Source organism: Anser cygnoides, chromosome 12 (genome assembly GCF_040182565.1).
Source record: "Anser cygnoides isolate HZ-2024a breed goose chromosome 12, Taihu_goose_T2T_genome, whole genome shotgun sequence".
In the NCBI taxonomy this organism is placed as follows: domain Eukaryota; kingdom Metazoa; phylum Chordata; class Aves; order Anseriformes; family Anatidae; genus Anser; species Anser cygnoides.
Genome location: NC_089884.1, coordinates 13,499,954 through 13,526,075, shown reverse-complemented (window position 1 = coordinate 13,526,075; position 26,122 = coordinate 13,499,954). Strand labels below are relative to the sequence as shown.

Below are 26,122 nucleotides of genomic sequence, written 5' to 3'. Positions count from 1 at the left end.
TGCTTTTATCGTGCCTCCTTGTGCATTAACTGAGCTGCACCACGTCCCTCCGGCGTCTCCCCCATAGCAGATGCTTGTGTTGGTTACATCAGCTTGCTTTCCCACACTCGCCTTCCTCGCTTTTTCCCATGTCAACAAAAAAAAAAAAAGTGCAGCTGAACCGTTCTTCATTAAAAATGAGCCAGCTAAGTGAGGCTGGAGGGGCAGTCAGTGACGGGGGGCACCCTGCTTTCGGGCAGTCCTGCTGGTGGCTTCATTCACGGAAAATCCCGTACTGGTGGCTCCATTCATGGAAAATCAGCACAGCAATATTTTCCAGCGGGTTTGTTAGCCAAAACTTTGATCTGCTGCTGGGTTGTCAGCCTCGCGCAGGGCTAGGCTTAGAAAACAGGCAAGCCCAGGCTGGCTCGCTGGAGATCAAGACATGAAGTCGAGCAATTAGGATTAAATGGGAACCGACTGAAATGCTGGCTTTCTGTCTTAATGGAGATGTTGGTGCGAATCTGAGCTCTCGGAGGGAGCGATAACCCCTCCAGTTGGCAGCACTCTCTGCAACTGTTCCTCTGTTTGTTTCCAGAGCGATCCCTGAGCGAGCGTGGCCGTGCCAGCCAGGGGGGTTTCCTCCTCCGGGTTCTGGTTAGCGGGGCCGGCTTGCACTTCAGCTCTTGCAGTCCTGGTGTGGAGGTGAGGAAGCTCCCAGACTTTCACTTCCCTTATTCCTGTCTGCAACCCAGAGCCTCGAGTATTTGGTGCACAAGCCGAACAGAAAGGGCACCTTGAACAAGCTGCAGGCTGTCTGGGGCTCTCCAGAGTGCTCTAATCCGCTCTGCCAAGCCGTGGAGTGCTTCATTTCCCTATCTGCAGAGTTTCAAAGCCTTCCCGGTGTGTTGGGTTGCTGCCTGGTTGGCTTTGCCCCGGAGCCCTCGACGCTGCGCTCTGCAGAGCGAGCACGGTCCTGGGGGCAGCTCTGGCACCAAGGGACCCCCTGCCCGGGCCGATAACGGGGCTGTGCTTTCTCCAGGTGCCCAAGGGTGCTGGTTCTCCCCAGGGCAGGGAGCCAAGGAACCTGATCTATTTAATATTTCTGCTGGAGACCGCTCGATTTTCTGGGAATCCCCGAGAAAGATGCATTTTGTGCCCTCTCTTTTTGGTCTTCTCCTAGCATCTCCCACCGGTTATTGGCAAAGGTAGATAAAGGACTCTTTGACCTGCTCCCGGGCAGCAGCTTTGATGCCCTTTTGGGAGCTGCACTCCAGTGCTGTTGCTGTAAGCCCCCAGGCAGCCGGTGGACAATGCAGACGTCTGTTCATCGCCAACCCGCCTGGGCTGAGAACAATGATGGTATTTCTTGAAGTAACAAGTCCTGGGCATGTGCAGTGTTGGACTGTGGCACGATTATTTTTTTTTTTCTTTAAGCTGCAGGAAGGCCTGAGAGCAGCAGGCCGGGTTGGAACAGCCCCGAATGCAAGTGTAGGAGAAATTTCCACCTTTCTGATCGCTGGAAAACCCAGGGAGAAAGCAAATGGCTGGTGTTCAGGTGCTGCCTGTTGTGCCTTGTGGTTGAGCAAGCACACGGCGTGCGTCACTGCTGTGTGTGCTGTTAGGAGGTAGGTTGGACGCCTGCTCAACAGCAAGGAGGGGGTTAAAGCCAACCCGCAGCAGGGGCTGGCTGATTGCAGCTCGTGGCTTTCCTAAAGCCGGTGGGAATTCAGCCGAAGGCTTCGTCTCCCCCTGCCTCCTTCCTGCTGCTAGAGGCAGGCGAACCTTCCCTGCTCCCCGGGAGCCGCCGCGGCCAGCACGGCGACGCGTTGCAGAAAAGCAGAGGTGTAAGCGAATGAAAGATGAGATTATTAAACTTTTCTTGGGAGAGCACCGAAAGAGTCATTTTCTGGCGTGGCCGTGCTGTTTCCTTCCAGGATGGCTGCTACGCAGCGTGCCTGCCTCTTCATCTGTGACCTGCAGATTTCTCCTCGCAGGAAGCCTGGCGAAGCAGCTGGTGTGCACGATATCGCTGACTCCCCAGAGGCGGGTACGCAGGGACGTCCTTGGCTTTGCCATACCCTCAGGATGACGCACGGCAAGTTGCTTAGGCCAGAACCCACAAAGGTGTTTAGGCTCTTAATCCTGTCCCTCACTGAAATCCAAGGAGGGTTCAGGTGCTTTTTTGTGGATCTTGCCCCCGGATTTGTGACATCTGAAGCGAAGTGATGTACAGCCGGTGTGCTGCCGTGCCAATACACGTGTGAATTCCCGGAGGTGGAGGCTCCTTTGTGCAGCACCAGGCTACAACGGCTCCTGCAGCATCAACCCCGCTGGCAGGGTCTCCATCCTGCTCTGTAACTCACGTTTTACATTAGAGAATTGCTAAACAGACAGTGCAGGGCCTCTTGTGCAGCGTTTGCTTTAAGCTCGGCACCATCGTGGTGTTTTTCCTAATGTGTAAAATCCCTTTTCCCTCCCTGCTGTTTGCAATAACCCTTTGGAAAGCTGGACTGGCTCTCTGCTGGCTCTCCGCTTCCTCTCCGCTCACACGCGCTCACTGGAGAGCCTCGCCAGCAGTGTTTGGCTGTTTGCGTTGTGGGGGATTTTTTTTCCTACTTTCCCAAGTCAAAGGAGAGTGTGTAGCATTTGTTTTGGAAACAAAACAACTTGTAGAGAATTACATGGCCTCTGCAAAGGGATCAGTGCAAGACAGGTCGTGTGCTGCGGGCTGGCTATGGAGACTGTACGTGATAGCTGTCTCCTTCCTTGCTGTAGGGTTTTGTGGCCGTTGTGTTTAGCAGGGGCTCTCACACCCAAACCGAAGTGCTGTGACTGCAGGGCAAGGTAACTGGACTGTTAATGGGGGCAGAGTATCTGCACACAGACAAATGCGTAGGAGTTTTCCTACTAGCTCTTCTCCAAAGCGTTCAGGAGTAAAGGTGATGGTAAATATTAATTTAAATATTTAAATTAATTATTTTATTTATTTAATTAATAATTAAATTATTTAAATATTAATTTACCATCAGCTCTGCGTCAGAGGGATGCTGACTCTCTTCAACTTTCTTTGTTACAAATACCTCCTGGAAAAAAAAAGCCTCCTGTCTCCTTCCTTTAGCAATAGGGGAGCTGGCTGGGAAGCAAACAGCACTGCCATTACGAGGAGCACTACCCTGCCTTCACTTGGTGCTTGTCCTTGTGTCCCAGGGAGCAGGGACCCCTCAGTCAGCTTCGATTCCTTCCTGCTCTGTGTTGTGCCAGGTGTCCGTGCTGCATGGTCCTGAGCTGCTGAAGTCACCTGTAATGAATGTCCAGTCCGATGCCTGTAAGCAAATACACAAATGTCCTCTTTGGCTGTGGGATTTCTGGCCGTACTCTTCCTTTAGGAGGCGGTGAGATCATATTGGCAGGACCCAGAACGTAAATCCACATGGGCTCTGCCCCGGGCTGGGAAAAACCTGGAGTGCGGCGGCATCCTGGGGCTGCAAAGCCCGGCAGAAGTTGGCACGTTCCCTACACGCGCTCGTCTTTGTGCCAGAGCTGCTGCTTTGTCTGCTGCGGGATGAGCCGGGGAGGGGCTGGATATCAGCCACTGCAGCTATGAAGCCTCAAGTCTTTGCATCAAACTTACAAACAAAGCATCCTGGGGTGGTCCTGGAAACTCCCAAGTAATGCTCCGTGCAGGATTCCCAAAGCAAAGCCTTCAGTTGTCTTCAATCTCTCTTGCTCTGCTTTTCCTCCCCGTTCCACACCTCCTGTGCTGTGGGCAAGCCCCAGGGGCACAGCCCTGGCAGCGCGAGCCCGGTCGGCTTCCAGCAGTCAGATTCCCAGGCAGACACCAAGGTTTGAGGGTGCCGTAGGTTACAGCTACGTGTAGTACACAGAGGAAAATCTGCATATCGTGAAGGGGTTTTTATTGTCTGTGCTGTAAGAAGAGGAGGAAGATCTTAGCCCCTTGTGCCGCTGGAAGCTCCAAGAGCTCAGGAGCTGGGGACTTGGTGGGCTCCATCTGAAACCCTGTCTGTGTCGGGATGGGGCCTGAGTCAGCTCGTTTATTTTTTAGCCAGTACAAGTGCAGGGTCCCAAGTCACTCAGGAAGGTTATTTGGAGGCAGCTCCCCGCCTGGAATAAGAGGAGGGCTTTGAGCGCGGTCCAGTCCCATCCACGCTGGCAGACTAAACCATCGCAGACTTCTTTGCCTGAAGCAGCTTTGGACAGCGTGCACGGGACCACGGCGCCTTTACGAGCCCACCCTGGCTCCTTCTGCTGATCTGTGTTGAGGAGCGATGAGAAAAACACAAACCCTCGGCACCCTTTCTTTGCCTGTGCTTTGCGGGAGAGGCTCCAGCACCATTCTTTTAAGCAACCGAGCCGAAATAGCGGGTTTTTGGTATTTGCTGATGGTTACTGGGATAGGTGGAAATGTTTGGCACTGTCCCGGTTGTGTACCCCAAAGATTTCAACTAAAATCCCTGCCAGGGTGAAGGCCAGCAATGCTCCTGAGTTCACCTGCCCCCAGCTCTGGCACGGCACGTTTCTCCCCACTCACCCCTGTGCCAAACCTTTGTGTGCCCTCTGGTACAGGGCTTCACCCAGTCTTCAGATGGAGGCCTCAAGAACCGAAGAATCCTTCCCTTTCTTTGAGAATAATTAACTGCAGCGGCTAATTGTTGAGCAAACTGTTTGAACCGGTTAAAAATACACCAGAACTTCCCAGAATCCGGCAAATTGGTTGAGCTCTGCTCCAGTGGCCTGGATTTAGATGTCACTAGGACGTGGCTGTGTTTGGAGCTGCTTAATCAGAGTCTGCTGCTGCCCTCCCGCTCTCTCTAGGTCTGCCTTCCGGATCCGAGGATGCACGGTGGCTGATTTATGGCACTTCCCAGCTTAACCAAGGGCAAACTGCAGAGCCATATATCTGCGCGTGAGCGAGCTTTCTTCCTCGTACGTGGAGATAAGCGCCAGGGTGGGTACCAGCAGTCTGGCCAGTGCGTCAGTGCATCCGTTTCTGCGCGTGCACCTTGAGCCCGGGTTGTGCGTGTGTATTTTTTTAAACTTTATTTGCCGTTGGTGATAAACCCGGAACCACGGCCTGTGCTGAAAGGAAAAGGGCCTGTTGATTTTAAATGCTGATACCAATACAACAGGGCTGTGGCTGTGACAGTCGGGGAAGCCTTCAAGCATTAGCTCAGAGCTTTTGCTGAATGCCACGGGGATCTCGGTGTTGTGCAAAATAAAAGAAAGTGCTAATGTGCTTCAGATGCAGGAATAATGGACGGGGTCCTCTTGGGTGCACGGGCTGTGGAATTGTAGGGCTGGGAATGGGAACAGAAAGATACAGGAAAGAATGAGTCTTAGGAAAAGGCCCCCTGGCAGAGAGTTTCTTATTTACTTTGATTTGTGATGTAACTGAAAAGAAAGCAGCTGCCCAGAAACCCAGGCGCCTATGGATTGATTGCTGTAGAGGAAAAGGTGAAGACCCTGTTCCTTGGAAATGCTCAGGCGTGGCGAGTTGGATGTGGTAGGTCGTAATCACGGTGCCTCTGTTCTGAAAGGACTGCGTGGTTCTGCCGTGGGCTCCTCGTCAGCTAATCAAGGCCAGCGGTCATCCAGAAGGCATGATAAGGGCTGAGAAACTCCCTGTAAAACAGCTTCCAGCACTAAGCTCATCTCTCCCGTCCTTTTAGGACTCAGAGCCACAGGCAGCATTGATCTGCAGTGAGAACACTCGGGGTTTCTCGCCCCGTCTCCAGCATGGGACCCCTCGTGTGGTTTGTGCGTGCCGTGGAGCCCGCGGAGCGTACCTGCCGCTTCTTGGAGGGCTCATAAGCAGAGGCACGGCTCGGCTCTCTGCAGGCTGCTTCCAAACCCGTGCTGCTCTGTGCCTTGCCGTGCCAACTCCAACCAGCTCTCCCAGAGCAGGATTTGCTGGGCAGCGCCTGCTTCCTCTGGGATTGCAGCCCCCTTCCTCCCCTGCTGAAGACAGAGATGCTTGGTGGTTATTTAACTTCTGCAGGCTGTTCCAGCCTAGGGTATAGCTTCTACTGGGAGGAATATTGGAAATACGGGCGCTGTTGAGGCGGGCAGCAGAGGCTGGGGCTCATCTGGGCAGGGTGAAGCTGTGCAGGAGAGGACCCACCTCTGGTCCTGTGCCAGAGAGGCCTCAGCACCGCGAGCATCGGGCAGGAGCACATAGTTAGGGGTTGGTGTGCACGTGCTGCGGGTAGGGTAGGAGCCCCTTAGTTGGTGGGAGGGAAGAGAGAAGAGCTTATGAAGCTTTTTCATAATCTCAAGCCATGCTGTGTTGGGGGTGATGACCCACTCTTTTAATTAAGCTGAAATTTCACTTAATGTGGAAGGACTAAATGAGAGGAAGTGGATTTTCTCTGCCAGCTCCTTTTATTATTTGGGCGTAACAACCCCAAGCAGAGCTACAGGCTGGGAGATGAGTGGTTGGAAAGCTGCCTGGCCGAGAAGGACCTGGGAGTACTGGTTGATAGTCGGCTGACTATGAGCCAGCAGTGTGCTCAGGTGGCCAAGAAGGCCAACAGCATCCTGGCTTGCATAAGAAGCAGTGTGGCCAGCAGGGCTAGGGAAGTGATTGTCCCCCTGTACTTGGCTCTGGTGAGGCCGCACCTCGAGTACTGTGTTCAGTTTTGGGCCCCTCGCTACAGGAAGGACATGGACGTGCTCGAGCGAGTCCAGAGAAGGGCAACGAAGCTGGTGAGCGGTCTGGAGAACAAGTCTTACGAGGAGCGGCTGAGGGAGCTGGGGTTGTCCAGCCTGGAGAAGAGGAGGCTCAGGGGCGACCTTATCGCTCTCTACAGGTACCTTAAAGGAGGCTGTAGAGAGGTGGGGGTTGGTCTGTTCTCCCATGTGCATGGTGACAGGACGAGGGGGAATGGGCTAAAGTTGCGACAGGGGAGTTTTAGGTTGGATGTTAGGAAGAACTTCTTTACTGAAAGGGTTGTTAGGCATTGGAATGGGCTGCCCAGGGAGGTGGTTGAGTCGCCATCCCTGGAGATCTTTAAAAGACGTTTAGATGTAGCCCTTAGTGATATGGTTTAGTGTAGGACTTGTTAGTGTTAGGTCAGAGGTTGGACTAGATGATCTTGGAGGTCTCTTCCAACCTAGACGATTCTGTGATTCTGTGATTTAAATGTAAAAGTTTATCCTGGCTTCTCGCACAAGATGCTGCAGGCAGAGCAGATCTGTGCGTGACACCTCTTGCAGGCTGTGGCAGCTTTGCAAGATCCGACTTGTGGCTGCTGTGGCCCTGCTATCCCCTCGCACCGTGCTGTGCTTGTTGCATCTTCTGCAGGGCTGTGTCAGAGTGCTCGGCTGCAGTTCACCAGGTGAGGATGCGAACGCTGACCGCCAGCGCCGCGTGCCAGGGCTGCTCTGGGGCAGCTGAGCGCTGGAGCCGGGGAAGAGGAACTGCATCCAGTCTCAGCTAAGGATGCTCATCGTTCCCAAGTGAGCCTGATTTCCAGAGGCAGGGAAGCCACTGCGGGAAGGATCACTTTGTGCTTGAACTTGCATTTTTCCCTACAAGCTCTTAGGGAGGGCTGGGGTTAGATGGGAGGTTTGTACAACGGGTGCCTTGCAGCGTCTCCTGTTCCACAAGCTGCTCTGCATGCACATTTGTTCTGGGGACTATTCAGATAGCGTCATCGTTTGTGGCTTAGAGTTGAGGGAAAAAAACAAAACAATTTTGGGTCCCAGTAGGGCATCTCTGCAGTCACCTGCAGGCTAGTGCTGGTGGTCTCTGCTCACCCAGACCCTGTGGTAGCATTTCCCTCAGCTTTTTAATTAAACAGAGGCTTCAGTTTCATACATTTCTTCCTAGATTTCCTTAAAGCTCTTATGTTCATCCCCTCCGAGCCAGTTCAGCTTTTCCTGGTAGATTACAGCCTGCTGGAAAACACAGAGCACATTGTGAAGCCTGAGGCAGAAGCTGACTCAGCAATCCTTCCCGTTTAGGCCACTGCTGTTCATGGAACAGGAGGTTAGGTTTAAAATACCCCTGCCAAAAATATTGCTGCTCTAACAGAACTGGTGCCCATTTTATTAGCTGTCACGGTGTCCTTTAACTTAGGTTATGTGTTTTTTCTTCCTGAAGAATCTCAGCCTACTAGTGCCTTAACATAAACACTCTAGAAAAGAGGGTTTTCCTCTTACGTGCTGGAATAATTCTGGTTGTGTTTTTTTTTTTTCTTCCATGGGAAGGGTTTGGGATTTCCTCTCCAGATCTCTGGAGAAAGGCTGTGTCCTAGGCACAGTTTGTGTTGTAGCTCGCAGTGGTGTTTGTGTCCTTAAAGGATTTAAACTCATGAAACTGAAGTCCTGGGAGATGGATGGGCATGGCTTATAGCATGAAAAGTCTTTGTAGAGAAAGTGGCTTTGGAGGAGGTGGCCATGGAGCAGCGCTCCACGCGACGGCGGTGGGAACGGTGGGTGTCTGTCCTTCCCAGAAATATACCCAAGTGCCATTTTTCCACTTGGTGGGGATTAAAAAGTTGCGCAGGCTCGGCCTAGTTTCATTAATGGATTTAAAACAGGCTTTGGCAGAAAGCAGCCAAGCACATCAGGAATGGAACAGAAAATATTCCTCCCGAGTCCAAGAGCCTGGAAACTGCCTCTCGCACCAACTAGAGCAAGCGACAAATGCTGTTCTTGTTGTAATCTGAAATCTTTCTTCTCCCTCCCCCACATCCATCGTGTGCACGAGTGCTCAGGCTATTTATTAGCAAATTTAAAGCCCCAGGCACAAGACTATTGTGGGATCGCCCTAGGACTGCTGAGCTGGAGGAGGGACGTGTTGCATTAAAAGGTACTTACTGAAGCAGATGAATTCGGTTTCTTGATTGCCTTGGCTGCAACTCGAGGTGCTTATTCCCGTTTCCTCCTGTTAACCCTTATTTCTTCCCCAGTCTGCTCTGCCTTTCTGACAGGTGATTATTATCTCTGAAAGAGCTGACAGCTCTGGTAGGCTCAAGTGCTGCCGGAGTCCTGACGCGCACAGGTTGGCTTTGGCTGTTTGGAAAGAAAGGTTGTAGAGAACTTGGGTGATGTGAAGTGTCTGCCCCGGTGGGAGCACCGAGCGCTGCCCAAACCCAGCAGGGGGATGCCTTCCTCCCGTGCTGGAAGACTGCGGGGATCTCAGACTACTTGCTCAGGATGCATTTCTCAGTTACGCCGTGTTCAAAGTTGGGATAACTCTGCCATGCAGCCTACTACAGAACCTTGAGACCCGTTGATGGAAAGAGGTATATTCCACTGTGATGAGGGTCTTGGAGGAAAATCTTAGTATGGTGTTTCAACAGCAAGTACTAGGATGAAATGGATTTCGCAAAGGGCCCTATTTTAACTCCTTAATATTTGATAGAGACAAAATTCTTTGCGGTTGCAGTAAGTTTGGAAGGGCCCTACCTCTTGCATCCAGGGGTCACTAATTCCATACGGAGCTAGAGCTGATCTGTTGTGGTTTGGTACGGGTAGGTGTGAGCTATGAAAGTTGTTATTCTAACGTGCTGTGCCTCTGCTCGCTTCCCCGCCCTTAGACTGCATCTGTACGCTTCAAAATAGGAGGAGGAAGAGGGCAGAGAAAGAACAAAGGCTCGTCATACAAATGGAAGGAAACCAGGGAAACTCAGGAGGAAGCGGACAGTGCAAAATACAAAAAGATCCAGCTGCGCTGAACGCGTGGGGATGCCTTCGGCTGGGCATTCAGAGAGGCAGAGCTTAGGCCCTGCATTGTGGAGCTAAACTTTCCTTTGGGTCGGTAACCTATTGAGACACCTAACAATGTCCATTATGTACAGCAGCGTGTTTATGCCCGGTGCTGGAGCTTGCTACCTCTATTCACGTACAATAACACAATGTCCTCCTTGCGGAGGGGCCAGGCCCGGCTCTGTTTTGCTGTGCAGATGCTTGGTGCCTGCTCGGAGCAAGCACCTCGGTTGTGCTGTTACATCTTCCTCCTTGGTGGCAAGATGCCCAAGGAGAGCATCTGCTGATGAAAACACTATTTGTTCTTGGTTCACTGATAGCAAATGTCTCTTTATTTCCCCTCCGTCCTTCGAAGGAAAAAAAAATGTAGCAGCAAGAGGTGGGTCGCTGCCTTCCCGGAGTTGTAGCGATTAAATCGGTCCCCTGAGGCAGCCTGGAGAGGTGAGGCCAGGAGTGTGCTGGGGCTTGGTGGCAGCAAAGATGGGGCACCCTGTGGACATGCTGCAGCCGTGCCCTTGCTGCAGAAGAGGTGGGGCTGTCAGCCCACGAGAGAGCTCGGCTTGGGTTTGCTCTGCAGCTGCAAAGAAGGCAGCTGGCCCAGGTTCAGCGTACAAGGGAATCCCCCGAGAGGCTCCGTGCGCTCTCTGTGGGGCTCGGGGCGGCAGCTGCACGAGTGCCTGAGCTTGCTCCGTGCTGGAGGTACCCACTGCGGCCGTGGGCAGCCCGAGGTTTTATCCTTGCTGCTTAGAAGCAGCTCCCAGCCCCAAAACACAGCACGAGTTGTCGGATCACGTGGCTGCGCCCTGATGAATTTAAGAGGCAAAGTGCAGCTTTTGGGTTAGCAGGCATCGCGTAAGGTCGGGCTCGGCCTCAGCCCGCAGCTTTCCGCAGGAGGACGTCACTCCCGGCCGAGGGAGGTGCTCTTCCTTTCATCCAGCCCACAGCGGAGCAGCTGTGAGCGGTGATTGAAAGCGCTCGAGCTCGAAATAATGCTTTGCTTCGCTTCGCTGTGAGAGTAATTTGGTCGTCGGAGCAAGTCTGAGCAGGCATCCTGGTGCTTAAAGGGAGAAAAGCATTTTGGCAACTTGCTTCTTCGGGCGCACGCCCTTGTTTAACCAGCACTTGTTCAGCCAGAGCCCCGTAGCAGCTTTTAAGACACTTCTTTAGGAAAATAAAAATGAATTCTGTGTATGCAGGGAAACATCTGTCATCCTTCTGAGCAGAAAACGCAGCGAGCGCCGTCCCCGAGCACGTGGGAGAGCCCCGGGTTCTCACTGCAGCTCTGCCAGTTCCTCACGGAGAGCAGAGCTGGCTGCAGGAGGTGAGAGCAGTGGTTTAGCACCGCATCCAGAAAGTCAAGGGCTGCCTCTCTGAAGGCTCTTTGAAGCCATGGACGTGTGTGCAGCGCATGACACACAAGGAGGGGTTTCATTTGTGGTTGCACTCCGGAGGCTGCGCTGCTCTGCCGGTTGGGCCCTTTTAATTGCCCTGAGTTTAGCACCCAGAAAGCTGGGCTGCACCGACGCTGTCCTTGCAGTAAGAAGTGAGGAATGGAGCACTTAAATGGGAAGAAAAAAAAAAAAAGTAGAAGCTACAACGCAGCTAGATTATGTCGCTCTTGTCACTGCTTTTAATATTCCTCGCCAGGCACAGCGATCAAACTGGGTCGTTTTTCAGTGAAGTAACCCTCAGTCCTCGGCAGCTTCTGTCTGAGTACATGAAAGGGAGGAGGGAGCCCACAGCTGCTAAAAGCAGATCTCAATTACTTAGATTTCACTAGGTGTTTAAAGATTAGGTCCGGGCGTGGAGGATGAAATGGATTTTTCTTTATCTTTTAATAAGAAACTTGCATTTGCAGATAGGAGAAAGACCAAAGGCTGAAGCCTCTAACACGCTCCTCTCTTCCCTGCCGCTTCCTCCGAGCGGGGTGGGGTAGGGAATGCGTGGAGATCCTACAGGGAATAAAACCACGTCCCTCCTGGGCTCGTGCTCACCACAGCCCTGCCCCAGTTCCCAAAATTGATGGGTAAGGATTTGTCTTGCCGGAGTTCTCATGACGTAGCCTTGCTCGCTATGTAGGAGACCGAGCGACGTACGTGGGAATTAAATATATGGGGCTCTGCGCACTGCAAATGCGAACAACAAAGGGCAGGATGATCTCTTCTCTCTGCCTGCTTCGTGCCTGTAATGCGAGAGGCTTTGTAAGATCCCCGTAGCCATTTGCTTTTGCTCTCTCCACTGAGTACCAAATGCTTTTGGGAAGGGACACCGTTACCCTTGCAGTGCTCCAGCCCTTCGATGAAAAAATAAACGCCCCTGAGATCTCCAGGAGATTATGGGGCATAGCAGGGACGACCAGCTTACCTCTGTCCTAAACAGGAGAAAAAAAAAAAAAAAAGGCAGGGGAAAATAGTTGGGAGACGTTTCTCCAGCTGTCTCTGTTTAAAAATGTGGGACGGGGGGAAAGGCGTGGGTCCCAGCATAAAGCAGAGCCAGCAGCTTTTGTGTCCCCTCTGAAGGAGCAGAGATGTTCTCCTCGCAGTAGCTCTGTGCTCACAGAAATGACCAGCGAGAAGATTGCATCTGCCTGGGCAGGGTGTGAGAGGTTTCCACCCAGGCTTCTCGAGAGCAGCCTGAAGTGTTTAACGCCCTCCTGCCAGCCCAGGCGCTTGTCCTTATGCAGGTCGAAACAAGCCGGGGAGTTGCTTCGAGGGGATTTGGTGGTTGTGTGGCGTAACAGACCTCGCCGATGGCTTGGGATGCCCGCCCCGTGGGAGCTGAAGGACGGGACGTAGGCAGCTCTGGCTGCCCCGGGGGGAGCTGGGCGAGCGGCCCCGACGTGCTCCGTGCCACCGCCTGGCCCGGTGCTGCTGGGCCAGCCTGGGGTTGTGGCGTGGCTCCAGGCATGGTGAGGGTGAAGGTCCAGGAGTTGAAAGTGCCTTTTGTTACGGGTCTGATGTTCCCCTTGGATCGTGCCCTGCCTGTTTGCAGCTTGGCTGAGAAAGCCTGGCCGTGCTGGGGAAGTGCCGGTAACTCCGCTGTGCACCTAATCCATAGCAGGGATTTTATTTTCTCTGCTGTGCCTTCGTCCCTTTGCTGTTTTAGCTCGTCCAGTTGTTACAGATGGCAAGGAGCACGAGGTGACGAAGTCCTGGCAGAAGGTGTAGCTGGGAGCTGGTGCACATCAGCTGCCTTCAGCTCGCCTCCCGGCTGCTGCTCCATCTCCCCAGTCCCAGCGAGGTGCCCTTCCTCTTCAAAACGACTCCTGGGATGGAAAAGTGCTCGTTGCGGTGGTTTAACCCTGGGAGCTAATGCCTTTAGGTCACCTTCCCCAGTACAAACCAGGGACCACCTCCGACTGCGGTCCCTATGCTCGTGTATTCGTGCTCCGGCCGTCCTTTGCTCCTCCTGAGTTTCAGAAGGAGCGCCTGGTGCTTCCCACATCTCACTCAACCAAAAGTGCAAGGTCAGGAAGCCAGCAGGGAAATTCTGCCTCAACCTCGTAAAGCAGAGGAGCCAGGTAAAATAAACACTTGCCTTCTGAAGTGGTTACCGGGGATTGTACCGACGCAGGCTTCCCCCTCTGCCCTGTCCTCCGAGGAGCTGAACGCAGCAGGGTCTGCTCGGGTAAGCGCCCACCTGGGAGATGCTCCTGGAGGGTTTTGCTACAAGGGAGAAGAAAACCGAAGGGGATTTTTGTTCGTAGTGTAAGAATCCCGCTTCTAAGCTGTGCCTTCAGGCATGTAGTTAAATGGCGAGGGCTGTCAGTTTTTCTTCCAGCAGAGTTTACTCTTCGAGTCGCCGTGTTTAAGTGGGGGAGTGTTCTGAAAAGGGGCTGTCTCAGGTGGCAGCGTCACTCTGCAGCCTTTTGCTGCTGAGAATTGGTCTTGCTTAGCTTTGCTGCTGAGAAAGGGCGTTGGGACAGTTGTGCTGTTCAGATATTCTTGCTTAGCTGCTGTTACTTCTGTCCAGAGTCAGCGTGGCAATGATAATAGAGGAGAAAGTACACTTTGGTTTGTTCTTGCACTTTGTCACCAGGTTTGCTATCGAGCTTTGGGCATCTCTGTATTCCCCTTGCTCTGTAGGCAGCAGAGTAAATCAGGGTCCCCAGGGTGGGTTTCAGCGCACAGAGCCGTTTGTGGTAACCCACAAGCTTGGAGGAACCCAAATTTGACTTGCAGACCCGTTCATATTGCCTCTGCCCTGCTGATGCATGAACCAGAGGAGCGTTTTCCTGGAATCCTGAGATTTCTGCCTTGTCACCGTGCCACTATTGACAGCATCCACAGCACGCTCGTGCTGCTCCTCAGGACTGCACAGTGAGCTTGTTCTGTTCCAGAGGCACAACGTGGGCATTCAGAGCCTGTGGGCTGTGTTAAGCCTTCGGTCTGTCTGCTGAAACGCCGAGGAGAGGGGCTGGGTGCCGAGCACCGGTGGCACCAACCTTTCCATCCGACCCTCTGGGCTGGGTCGAGTCTCTCTGCAAATCCCCAGGGTCGTCCTTGATGGGTTGTGGGAGGGGGCGATGCTCGCTTTGAATGAGCTGCCAGTCTGAAAATACTTGGTGGGTTTCTTCCAACCTTCAAGTCCTGGGCCAGGTAAGGACCTCAGCCTTCGAGTACAGAAACGAAAGTTTCTGCTCTCGTGGCTGGAAGGAAGGGGCTGCCGCTCTTGCTGGCTTAACCCAAGGCTCAGAAACCAGGAGGCACGTTAATACTGTTTCTGTTTGTCGTATTTTTTTTTTTTGCAATGTCTAGCTTTTAAGCTACCCTCAGCTGGAGGGGTGCGGAGGCTGACTCACGACTTGTGAGCCCTGGAGCTGGCAGCCGCAGAGAAGTGCCCATGTGCTCCTGGTTACGCCGCTGTTCCTGCGCCTGCGGAATCGGGGCGTGTGCTCGGTTCGCAGCGCTGCTGGCTGCAAGCGTGCGGCTGATGTAGGTGGCCTGCCCCGGTCTGAAACGCGGCTGGTGCCAATACATCAACACGATGCAAATCTGCCTCTCGTTAGCTGTTTCCTTCTCGCTTGCAGTCCTACGGGGCTCGGGTATTCAAATCCCCGAGGGCAGAGGCTGTTGGGGGGCTGGAATTTGCCCTGTTTTCATTTCATGTTCAGAAACAATGCTTTGCGGGGAGACAGTTGGGTTTTTTCTTTTGGCTCCTGAGTCCGTCCAGTCCCTTCCTACTCTAAAGAAATCTTGTTATTATCGAGAATCTCTCTGTCCTCGTTCTTACACGAGATTGGGGTGAAACTCGTGGCCAACTCTTACACGTGTCCCGGCCTTCCCAGTTAAGGATGGGCTGTGGGAGCGATGTGCTGCCTTGATTCAAGAGTCAAAGCAGAGGAAAGATGATGGTACTGCATTTTTTTTTTTGTCTGCAGTGATTTTTAGCTCAGAAGAGCACATCCCTGCTAATTGACCATTAAACGAGATTGCTCGCTGAGGTGCGCTGGCTCGCCGTTTGGATCCTGTAAGGAGTAGCACTCCGATCAGCTGCACGCAGGGCATGAAACGCAATCTGCCTAATGACTGCCGGGCTCCCACCCTCTGCTATTAAGGAGCCGACGTTCTGGGTTGAGGAACAAGCCTTTGGGCTGGGGGGCTGAGCATTTTGGGGTGAGAAACAAACCTTTGGGGTGGAGGGGGTTGAGCATTTTGGGTGAAGAAACAAACCTTTGGGGTGTGGGGGGGCTGAGCGGCGGTGCTTTTTTTTCAGAACTGGTAATGTTGCAGACAACAAAGGCTGCTCTTTCAGCTCGAAGGCAGACTTGAAAGCAGCGCAGTCTGGAGCTACGTCTTGGTGCCGGAGGTTTCCAGGACTGCGCGCGTGTTTCCGCACGTCCCGACCACCGCTCAGGCACCTACCTGGCCGCGCATCCTTTGTCCCACTTGCTGCGCCTACAAGTAATGGGTGTTTGTGTTTACCGAGCCTGGAAAAATCTGAGCCCCGAGGGATTCCGCCTTCCTTTTGTGTTATGAAACCGCTCGAGCCAAGAGCCAGCTGAAGAAGCGCTCGTTGCTCGCAGAGATGCCGTTTCCAGGCTCCACGAGGGTTTTGCAGCCGCCGTGCTCCGTGCTGGTGAGGAAGGAAGGCTGCTCCTGCTGCCTGCGAGATAGCAGCAGCTTCGCTTCGGAGTCGGAAAGGGCTGGACGGAAGGAGGGGCTAGCTGTGAGCAGAGGCAGGCTGCTTCCTTCCCTCTTCAAATCCTGCTCTGGTTTGCTTGCTGCGGCCAGCCCCAGCACCCCCCTGGCCTGGGAGGTTAGGGCACCCTGCCCGGGGCGTGGGGAGGGCTCAGGTTGCTTGGCTGCTTCTCCCCCACCCCAGTTGGTTGTTATACATCATCCTAAGGCCTTGATACCACGCGGCGGGCTGGAAATGGGAAGGAGGACGAGGCTGCTGCTTGCTCTGCTGCTTTGGAGCCGGTGCAGTTGGTGTTTTATTGCTGCTGTTAAACCTGGATGAGGGCAGGGAGGAGGGAATGTGGCTAATGCACAACACCTGTCTCCGACAAATGCCCGAGCCACCAGAGACCCAGCAGTAATTTTGTAAATCACGAGCAGGTTCTCAGCCTTCCCAGAAAGAAATGAGCGCTTTTAAATGCTAGCCATCGAGTGGCCTAAATTACTGATCCAGCAGATTAATCTATAAATGGAGGTAGGTTTAGGAAAGCCGTTGGAGAGCAGCGTTTAGTGCAAGGTGACTAGTTCAGTGCTCTCTGCCCCCGGTTGTTCTGACCTGACAAATAACGCAGCCGCTCGCGTGCGCTACGGTGAAATATATCATTTAATTGAGGTCTGGCTGAGCCTTTCTCCAGGAGAGAGGGCTGCTGCATGCAGCAACACGCAAACGAGTGGGAGACGGGGTGACGAGAGGTGCCTACAGCCCCAGAACCCAGCCTGCCCCTCCTGCCCCTCGCTTCCTTTCCTGCTCCAGACGCACGTAAGCAGAGGCTGGGTGTGTGGCTCGTGGTGGGACCTGGAGCAGCGGGTTTCTGTCGAAGCCTGGAGTGGAAGTAGGGCTGGTGTGTGCTGAGAGGGGTCGAGCCGCCACCTCTGGCGGAGGTGACATTACAGGATGTCTGCTTGCGGGCTTCGGTGGCCTTTTATTCGGGAGGGGAGAGGCGGGAGGTGGTTTCCTTTGCAGCAGCGAGGGTAAAAGAGGCTTTTAACACAGCTCAAATCCTGCAGCTGCTGACTAAGTTAAAAAAAGAAGCGCTGGCACTCTGTCCTCCTGGGGCAGAGCCTTTTCCAGCTCTTTTCCATGACCCGGGGATGTGAGCCATCCCTTCTGGTCTTTTTTTTTTTTTTCCTTTGTGCCATTTTCTCAGAGGAGAGCAGTGTGAGAGTTTCTTCCCTTGGCAAGGCTCTCACCCTGCTCAGGCTTCTGTGTGCTCAGAGATGGGTCAGGCTGGGAGTGGAAGGAGAAGGGTCCCAGAAGTGTAGCAGCAACGTCCTGGAGGAGGTTGTTGAGGTTTTGTTTGGTGCTGACTCCTCAAACCTCTAATTACAGACCCTGGAGAGAAGGAGAAATGCAAAAGCAGAGATGCAAGGAGGTCCAACTTTGTGTATGACTTAGGCTTTTCACTAGCAGCATGGGTGCCCCAAAGGCTTTCACCAGGGCCCCATCCAGGAGCATCACCAAGGAACCGTGCCAGGGAAGCGGTCTGAAGCGAAGGGGCGGATCAACTTTCACCAGGAGGTCTGATTTGTGATTAAAAACAAAACAACAACAAAATAAAAAACAAAACAGCTAGAGGGTGATGCTCAGGGGATTGCCCAACAGATTGGGTCGAGGGGATTTCTCTGGCCTGGAACAGGTCACAAATGGCTGGAAATTGGGCTGAAAAAGGGACAGAAAAGTGTTGAATTGACATGGCAACGTGCAAAGGGCATCAGCCATGGTGATAACCCCAAAACCCACGGCCCTTCTCAGTTGAGAACAGGATGCATCACCTTGCACGGAGGAATCGGTGCTACTGGGGGCCGAGCGCTGCGTTCCGGAGCTCTGAGCTGGCCACCTGCGAGGTTCAGAGGTGACGTTATATCCTCAGCGTGCAGATTAAACATTTCACAGGCTGTCCCGTGCCCCTCGGAGCCCTGGGGGTCACTGAATTTCAGCCGGGCCACGCACTGGTGGCAGCAGGCACTGGGGTCGCGGCGGTTCCCCGAGCGCAGGCGGTGGAGCTGCAGGCTGCGTCTTCCAAAGAGGAATCCACAATGGAAAGACTTAAATTTGGGAGCCACCACATCCTTTGGGAAGCCGTTCCCATGGTTAATGCGTTTACCACAGAACAGTTACAGCTCCCCGAAGGAGCTCGAGGCCTCCCCTGGCAGCGTGCCTGCCTCGCTCAGTGCTGCGGTGCCGCGCGCTGCCCCCTGAGACAAAAGTCGGGCTGCGAAGGGACTGAGTGACCTGCTCAGGGTCAGCTGCGAGAGCTGGGGACCCAAACGAAGCTGCTGACTCCGGCCATGGGAAGCATTAGTCCCTCCGTTCAGCAGTGGCTGCCGGCTGTCTCCTCGGCAGATGATGCACGCGGGGAGCGCTGCCTTGCCCTCAGCAGCTGGTAGGTCACGCAGGATTTGAGGAAAGGCTCTGGCACCGTCCCAGGCAGAGGCTGTGGGACACTCACCAGTGAATTCCAGAGATGCTGTGTCACCAAAACCCTGTCCCTGAGCGGGGGCTGTGGTCCCCACATCCCACCAGCGCTCTGGATCCCGAGCAGCTTTCCGTAGGTGGATGGTGGCTGCAAAACCCGCAGCTCCGTTCGGGAGCATCCCGACTGCTCTGGGGGGGTAAAGAGGGGAGTTTGTCCCCCGTGGGCCTCCACCAGGAAGGTGACAACTGAGATTGTGGCTGGGAGAGCTCAGCTGGCCGCAGGCTCTGCCTCTTGGGGCTGGAAACCTAAATCTATTTCCAGGGGAGAGGAACGGCAGCGCCTCCAAGCAGCGGCTGCCAACGCTGGAAGGCGCTCAGAGGTAGCAGGCATTCAAAACACTTCAGTGTTTTTCCTGGGGGAAAAAAAACCACACGAGATAATCTTACTTTGTCCATTTCTGTGCCTTCTGGGCTCTCTGCTTTGCCTTTGGGTTTGTAACTGGGCTGTTTCTGCAGCCTTAGAGGGTTGTATTTGAAGAGCAAAGCGCGCCCTTTCATCAGCTAGCTCTTTATTGCTTGCTTTCTCGTGGGGTTGGACGTGAGGCCTTGTGTGCAAACATCTTTAAAGGTTGTAGGGTGTTTCCCTCCAGTCCTTGCCCCCTGAAATACCTTCTTTGATCTGGATCCTCTCACCCTGCGCCGGAGCAGCTCTGCGGAGGGGCAGGTAACCGACTGAAGCCCCGGCGAAGCCGCCCTTCCCGAAAGCAATTAAACGTGATCCAGCCCTAATTCTTGTTTTACGGCTGCTCGTAGCAGTGCCCAAATGTTTATTGTCCCCCGTAGCCCCACACGCTGCCAGGACGGGCTTTCCAGTGGAAGGTAATAGATGATATTCGTGCTATTTATTTCCTTGCATGACACGGCAAAGCAACTGCTGCGCCGGGCGGCTTGCGCTGGTTACTCATTACAGCGATGGGGCTGTGCCAGAAAGCCCTGCCGTTTGCTCACCCCCCCCCCTTGAATATCCTGGGAACTTTCCCCTGCCCCGAGCTTCGCAAACATTTGCTGGTGGAAGGCGGCGTGTTTGTTTTAATCAGGGACTTTTCTTAAAGCTGTCGGATTAATCGCTGAGGGTGGAGGGGGACCCTCCCCGCTCCTCTCCTGGCTTTCTCGCTTCATTTTGATCAAAGCCTGGCGCTGATCCCCTGCGCTGGGAAGCTGAGGGGGCTGAGCAGGGAACCCAGGGGCTCCTGCCTCGCGGGGGGGGCTCGGGGCTGTTTTCTCAGGCTGGTTGGGATGCTGGAGCTGCCTCGCACCCTAAAGAGCGACCTGGGAGTCGCCCCAGCTGCTCTGCCGTCCCCACTCATTCATTGGAAATCCCGTTAGTGCTGGAACAATTCCATTAGCAGCACTTCTCGGGCACAGGGTTTTTTTTTTTTTTTTTTTTTTTTAACTCCGCCGATTAAAGCGGAGTCCCCGCAGCAGGCTGGGGGGCTCCTCGAACGGAGACAGAGACATTCCCCGCGTAGCTCAGGGCTGCTCAGCGCCGAAATCCCAAACAAAAGCTCTGCTGTCAGACAAAGGAGAAGGGAGCGAGCCTCCGAAGGCAGGCAGAATTCCTCCTCGGTTTGCCAGCAATTTTTTTCTAACTGTGCTTTTTTTTAAGGGCCGGTCACCAATTCAAAGCCGCGTCATTTCGCAGACGAAGATGTCAACGTTTTTAAGGTCTCACGGTGAAATAATTTCAGTGCCGCCGGTTGCAGCAGCTCTGACTGTTCTCAAACAAATGCCTTTTAAGATAAAAAAAAACGGCCTGTGCTTGGTCCCAGCCCAGAGCTGTGGTCGTGGCTGTTTTAATTTGAAACGTCTCAGCTGAACCCAGTGAGGTCAGAGGGAGCTGCAAGCGTCTGAAAGGCAAGTCGCACTTATTTCGGTGCCGAGCCACGGGCACAGCACGGGGTTTAGCTCCAAAATGTCCCCACGTGTGCCCCGAGCTGCAGCCTGCCGGGGGTGATGTGCTGGGTTCTGAAGTTCTTTACAGAACTTCACAGAACTTCAGGAACGGACCCAAACCTTCAGAACTAACCTGAAATATCTGCGGAGAGCACGCATAACAGCGTTCGATAAAAGGAAGGGGTGCAGGCAGTGCTTTGCAGGCTCAGGTTAGTCCACGTGAGAACAGTTTGGGATTTGTGATGCCTGTATGTTTTTCTCACGTGAAGGATTTTAATGATTATTTTCCCTGTTCTCTTCCCCCTCAGCTATCACAAGCCTACCCTAAGCCCAGCTTCACCAGGTTTTTGTACACCATCATAAACAGGAATCCTTGAAGCACGGGGAGAGCTCGCCTGGGGGCTGGTCGGCGTGCAGAAGGTGCATCCCTGTAACACCAGGCACGGTCGGGTGCGTGCTGCTGAGTCTGCAGGGTCTCTGCCAGCCCAGGAGCTGACCCCATCAGTGTTCCCAAGTGGCAAGTGCGTTGGGGGAGCCCGCTGGTGGAACAGCCTCCGTCTGTGCTGTGCTGGAGGGGAGCCAGCCCCGGCTCCACAATGCCACCCTGATGGGGCGGGCGCGAGGCTCCGCCGGCACAGAGGGGCCTTGTGCCGCCCCTGCCTCGGCCCCGACGCTGCCCTGCGGTGACAGCCCCTGTGCTGCCCTGCTCCCCCAGCCCAGCCCTCCTTTGTTGACAGCGAGCCCGTCTCCAGGTCCGAGGAAAATACGGGGCTTCCTCTGGCTCCTGGAGGCAGCAGCGCCTTCACAAAGGCTCCGGGCCCCAGCAGGAAGCCCCGGTCCCTTCCCTAACGAGGTTTTCCTGCCGATAAGGGGACCGGCAGGTCGGGGGCCCTGGCTGAGCCAGCGAGCTCCCCAGGGGCTGCGTGGGGCTCGGACGTGTCCCCCCGAGCCTGCCAGACGGGACTCCAGCCCCTGCCTGCCCCTCCGGGGTGCTGGTGCGGTGCTTCCCACTCACGGGAAGGCCGGGTGGGCACAGCACCCCCTCTGTCCCTGCCCTCCGTATACGTGGAGACCCAGCTCTGCCTTTGTGCTGGGAACATCTGCGTTCGTGTGTATTTTCCCCGGGGTCCTCCCCTGCTTTGGGGAGCGGACCGGAGAACGAGGTGGTGGCACTGCGTCTGTGCCATCTTGTCGTGGAGCGAAGCAGGGCTTGGTCTGTTTTTTCCAGCCATGTAATTAGGAAAGGCTTATCCAGCACAGCTCCTGACGGGGAGACGAGCACGAGGCATTGTATATCAGGGAATATCCTAGAAAAGCCACGCGCTGGGGTCTCCCAGCACCCCGCTGCGTGATGCTCTGCAAGGCCCTTCAGTCGCAAGCTTTTTCCCCGTGCAGGAAGCGATGCCACGTGGGGACAAAAAAGAAACCTAGCTGAGCTTTGCCTGGGAGCTTGCTCTGTCCTCAGGGTGATGCACAACCAGCTGGCTCGCGACCCCGCATGGGAACGGGGCCTTGCGCAGCATTGTGGTTACACAGGGTGAGGAATGGGAAGAGCTGGGTGGTTTTAGGGTCTGGAGAGGAAGAAGACCTGTGTCACCTCCCTGGGGGATGCCCCTGGAAGCTGGCACCAGGCGTCCTGCTGCAGCCTGCCCCCTCCAGCCGGAGCTTTGGGAGCTAACGCCACGTGCTGCACTTCGGGCCGTGCGCCCGCCTTCCTCCTGCCAGCGTTCCCAGTCCTGCATCGGGGCAGGCGGCCGGGAGCGGGGCACGGGGCTGGCAGAGGGGCTCCCGGCCCGGCTCCTGCAGGCGTTCCCCATGGCACAGCTAGGAAATGGCTGGGGGACCCGAGGGGAGGATGGCAGGATAGGCGATCCGTGGTGCAGCGGGCAGGAATCTTCCCCGTGTTGAGATGAAGGTATTCACTGGCCGCAGCGCTGCCCAGCTGTGGTTAGTTTGTATGAGAACCATTTCCTGCCGCTAAGGAAACTATGCAGCTGCACGGCAGCTCGTGGCAGGGGCAGATGGGAGTATGTACAAACCCTTTTGTGCTCCTCTCCCCGCGGAGGGGCAGTTTCTCACCTGCGTCCCCACGTCAGCGCGGTTGGGGTGACCCCGCGTTTGCGCAGCGCTCGCTGGTTGTGGGCTGGGGAGAGCGAGCAAGCGCTCAGCCAGGTGGTGACAGCCTGGAGCACTTGCAACGCAGGTGAGCAACTGCTCGCCGTGAGATCTGGGCTTGCCCTTGGTGAGGGCAGCGTGGTGCGAAGGCCAGGGGCTCGGGAGAGCCAGGGCTCGATGATGGCCACGGCGCTTTCAGGGCTGCCTGGCCCAAGGTGCCACCGTTGGGCACTCGCTGGCATCCTGCCACGTTGGGAGGGAGGCAGCAGGGACACGGTTCGTGTTACAGCTTGGGTTTGTGACGGGTTCTTCTGCTGGGAGCCTTACAAAGCCCTTCGGCCGTGCTGATCCCTGGGCCCTGGTAGGGCTTCGTGCAGGATGCCGGGAAGCTGACCTGAGAGCCACTGCCTCCTGCTTCTCTGCTCATGCCGGATCACGAAGCACCCTTCTCCTGGCGATGGTCTTGTCATTGAACAGCCTGCAGGGCCTCGTGGAGCATCACCAGGTGTTTGAGATGTGTGCTGGCGGTGACAGAGGGCCAGGCACAAAATTGTCTCTGCTCCGGGAGGTGCAAAAGCCTGCGAGGAGGGCAGAGAAGGTGATCCACCTGCTCTGTGGTATCGCCTCCTCCCCCACGTAGCTGCAGGGGGGTGCAGGATGCCCCGTGGAATCAGCATCATCCGAACAAGTGGGCTTCTCACCTGCAGCATCACCAGATCCTCGTGGACAGAAGAGGCTATTAGCCACACTGCCTAACGAGCTGGGGGGGCCGTGCTTCGTTATGGGGGGAAAAACAAACATCTCGCTCACAAACGTGGTTCGTGTGCATCAGTGACTGTGGTCTCAGGTGTTGGCTCACGCTGTCTCCCAAAAATGCTACTTGGCAAGGAGAAGGGTGTTGGCTGAGCATCAGCCACATCTTATTTTGTGCTCGCTGTTTGCTTCGTATGTATTGGGTCCTTCTTAAAAGTGCTGAGAGCAGGCAGAAGCACTCCTACTAGGAAGGCTGTTATCCACGAGGAGGATCTGAGGAGCAGCAGCACGGGGTTGGCAATCTGTGTACACCCGAGGAGCCAGCAGAAACAGCAGCAGAGGGCTTGTGAGCCCAAAAAGGGGGGGCAGGAGCTGGGGACGCTGCGGGCTCCTTGGCCAACGTGTGGGCAGGTGGCCTTTGGGCACCCGTTGTTCGCTGGGGTGGGGATGTGCAGTGTCACCGCGCATCCTGCCACCTGACCCTGCTGTCTTCGCCGCCTTCTGGCCGTCAGCCTGGGCTTGTTTGGCCAACTGGTGCTTGGCCAACTGCTGTCTGGTCTCCGGGGGTATTGCACAAAGACGGGAGGTCCTTCCCAGGTGTTGGTCCTCAACAGCTCTGCGCCGGTGCTGTGCGGGGATGTCCAAGAGGCGCTGTGTTGAAGGCTGCTGGTCCATGGAGCGGGCTGCTGGGGACAGCGGTGGAGTCCCCATCCCCGGAGGCACTCAGCGGACACGTGGATGTGGCACTGGGGGACGTGGCTTAGGACAGGGTGCTGAAGGTCTTCCCTCCGATTCTACGAAACGCGCGGGCCCACCGGAGGACCGGCACGGACCGGCGCAAAGCTCTGCCTTCGGCTCGCGGCCGTCCTCCGCGCAAATCGGAGCAGGAAACGACGGCTGGGCAGCAGCCGAGCAGACACAGATCCGAGTGAATCAGCCCCGGCGTGACTCACCGTGTCACAGGGCTGTGAAAAAGGCACACGTCACAGGAGGCCGGGTAGGAGCTGCGTGCTTCGCGAGGCACGCGGAGCATTCCTTCTGCTGCCGGCACCGCCGCAGCTGGAGCCCCGTCCCGGTTTGGACGCCGCGTTTCGAGGAGGATGTGGGCCAAAAGGAGGGAGTGCGGGGAGAGCAGCGAGCACGGTCAGCGGGCTGGAAGCCGCGAGGAATGAGAAAAGCTTGAAAGAGCTGGGGTTGTTTAGTCTAGGAAAGGGCAGGCTGAGCGGGGGGGCGGAACGCTTTCAAAGACATAAAAGGCTGCTGCAAAAAGTGAGGGAATGATCCGTTCTGGGTAGCTACTAGAAAGATAACAAGAAAGCTTACATAAGTGAGAGGCTGATGAAGTCCTGAAAGCTCCAGCGCGTGTGGGATTGGCTTCAGGAGCCTTTCCGAGCACCCATCTTGGGGTGGCCAGGAGAGGAACCCATCTCGCTTTGGCAGCAGGGCTCCTCGTAGCCCTATTTTCCTGCTGCTTGGGGATTATTTTAGAAAACTTGTGATTAATTCTGTCGCTTTGGAGGCAGGCACACGTTTCCAGCCGCCGCTGACCTTCCCGTTACAAGACAGCGATTCGCAGAGGTCGGGGTCGGGCTGCAGGCTCGCGCTGAGATGGGAAGAAGCCTCCTTTTTGAGGAGGGGAGTAAAGGCGGTGTTCACCTGCGGTGGGACAGCAAGGGGGCCCTTTGCTCGCTGCTTGTCCCTTCGTACAACCCTGCTGGGCACAGTCATTGTCCTGAAGACACACGATGGGCACAGGGAATCCCCCTGCCAAGGCAGAGCTCACAGACAAGTGTGCTGGCTCGGGGGCCGATGGGGGCCGTGCTTCTTAATTGCGGAAAGTCAGAGCGTGGCTCTGTGTCCTAAATAGGCCGTTGTCCTGGTTCTCATCCCTGGGATCCATTATGTCTTAGCAAATTACTTTCTCTCTTTTAAATGCCTTGGTGATTAAAGATGCCACAGCAGATACCCTTAATGAGTACAAAAAAGGGTAATAACTCCTCTTGTTGGCACTGAATGCAATTAATCAGGCCCCTTTCCTTGCTTTTTAAACAGATGAGGCATTTAAGGCCAAGCAAGTTTTTAATTGGACTTTAATGTCTCTCATTTACTTCGTTTTGGCACAGGCCTAGGAATTCCCACCCCCAGGTCGGCTGTCGGGTTTGTTCAGGGCGATGAAAGGCTCGGCGCGGAGCGAGGAGCCAGCAGCAGACCCGAACACGTCCCCAGGCCGTGCCGGGAGGAGCAGAGCCAGGTCACACAGCCCGGCACGGGGCTGACACCCCCCACCAGCAGGATCTGGGGAGCAGTGCCCAGCGCGAGGACGCAGCACAGGCTGCCCTTTTTCAGCAGGTTGCCTTGCCTCGCGGGGGCCGCTGGTTGCAATGTGCTTAGGGGGCTCATAATGGAGGTACATATTCATAAGCCAGGCTGTGCAGCTTCAGATATAGGGTGAGTTGTGTCTTTTGAGGGATATTCCCGAGCTCTTCAGCCAAGAGGAGGCCTTGAGCAGCGTTACCAGTGGATGTGTGTGTAGACGTTGTTCGTTTATGCCAGGGATTCCCACGGGAGCCAAGATCTGTGATGAGTGACCTTCCTCCAGCCTGGAGGCACTGCCTCTGCTTCCATGGCCGTGAGCCACCTTCCCTCGGGTTCCCGTCGCTCGTGGCTATCCTGCGCGGTGCTTTGGGGAAGGCAGCAGCCTGCAGCGTGGCCCGGTCCGTATCCCACACAGGGCAGCGTGCTGCAGCCCGGCCTGCCCGCTTGGCCTCGGTCCCAGCTCGGCTCTTCCCCGCTGACAGCCCGAGGAGCGGTGGAAAAGGCATCGGCCTCGGCGTGTGGGAGCTTGCCTCAGAGCCTGCGTGTCGCCCTGTGCCTCAAACACCCCGCAGAAACCCTGACAGGGCTTCCAGGTGCGTGCCGTGGCTTTTGTAGGGTCTGTAGCGCAGCCGCCGAGCGGCAGGAAGGCTCCCACCAGGGAGGCATCCAGGGACAA

General features: G+C 55.3%; 1 protein-coding gene across 4 annotated transcripts in view; it reads left to right on the top strand.

The window, feature by feature from the left end:
• Positions 1–26,122, top strand: part of CFDP1 (craniofacial development protein 1) — a 55,298-nt gene that overhangs the window by 22,809 nt on the left and 6,367 nt on the right. Inside the window, exon 1 of one of the 4 annotated variants that reach the window (XM_048078757.2) lies at positions 23,768–24,273. The exons of the other annotated variants lie outside the window; for them this stretch is intronic. Coding sequence (XP_047934714.1) covers positions 23,768–24,273 — 506 coding nt within the window. Of the gene's footprint in view, positions 1–23,767; positions 24,274–26,122 lie in introns of those variants that run through there. 4 annotated transcript variants of the gene reach the window in all.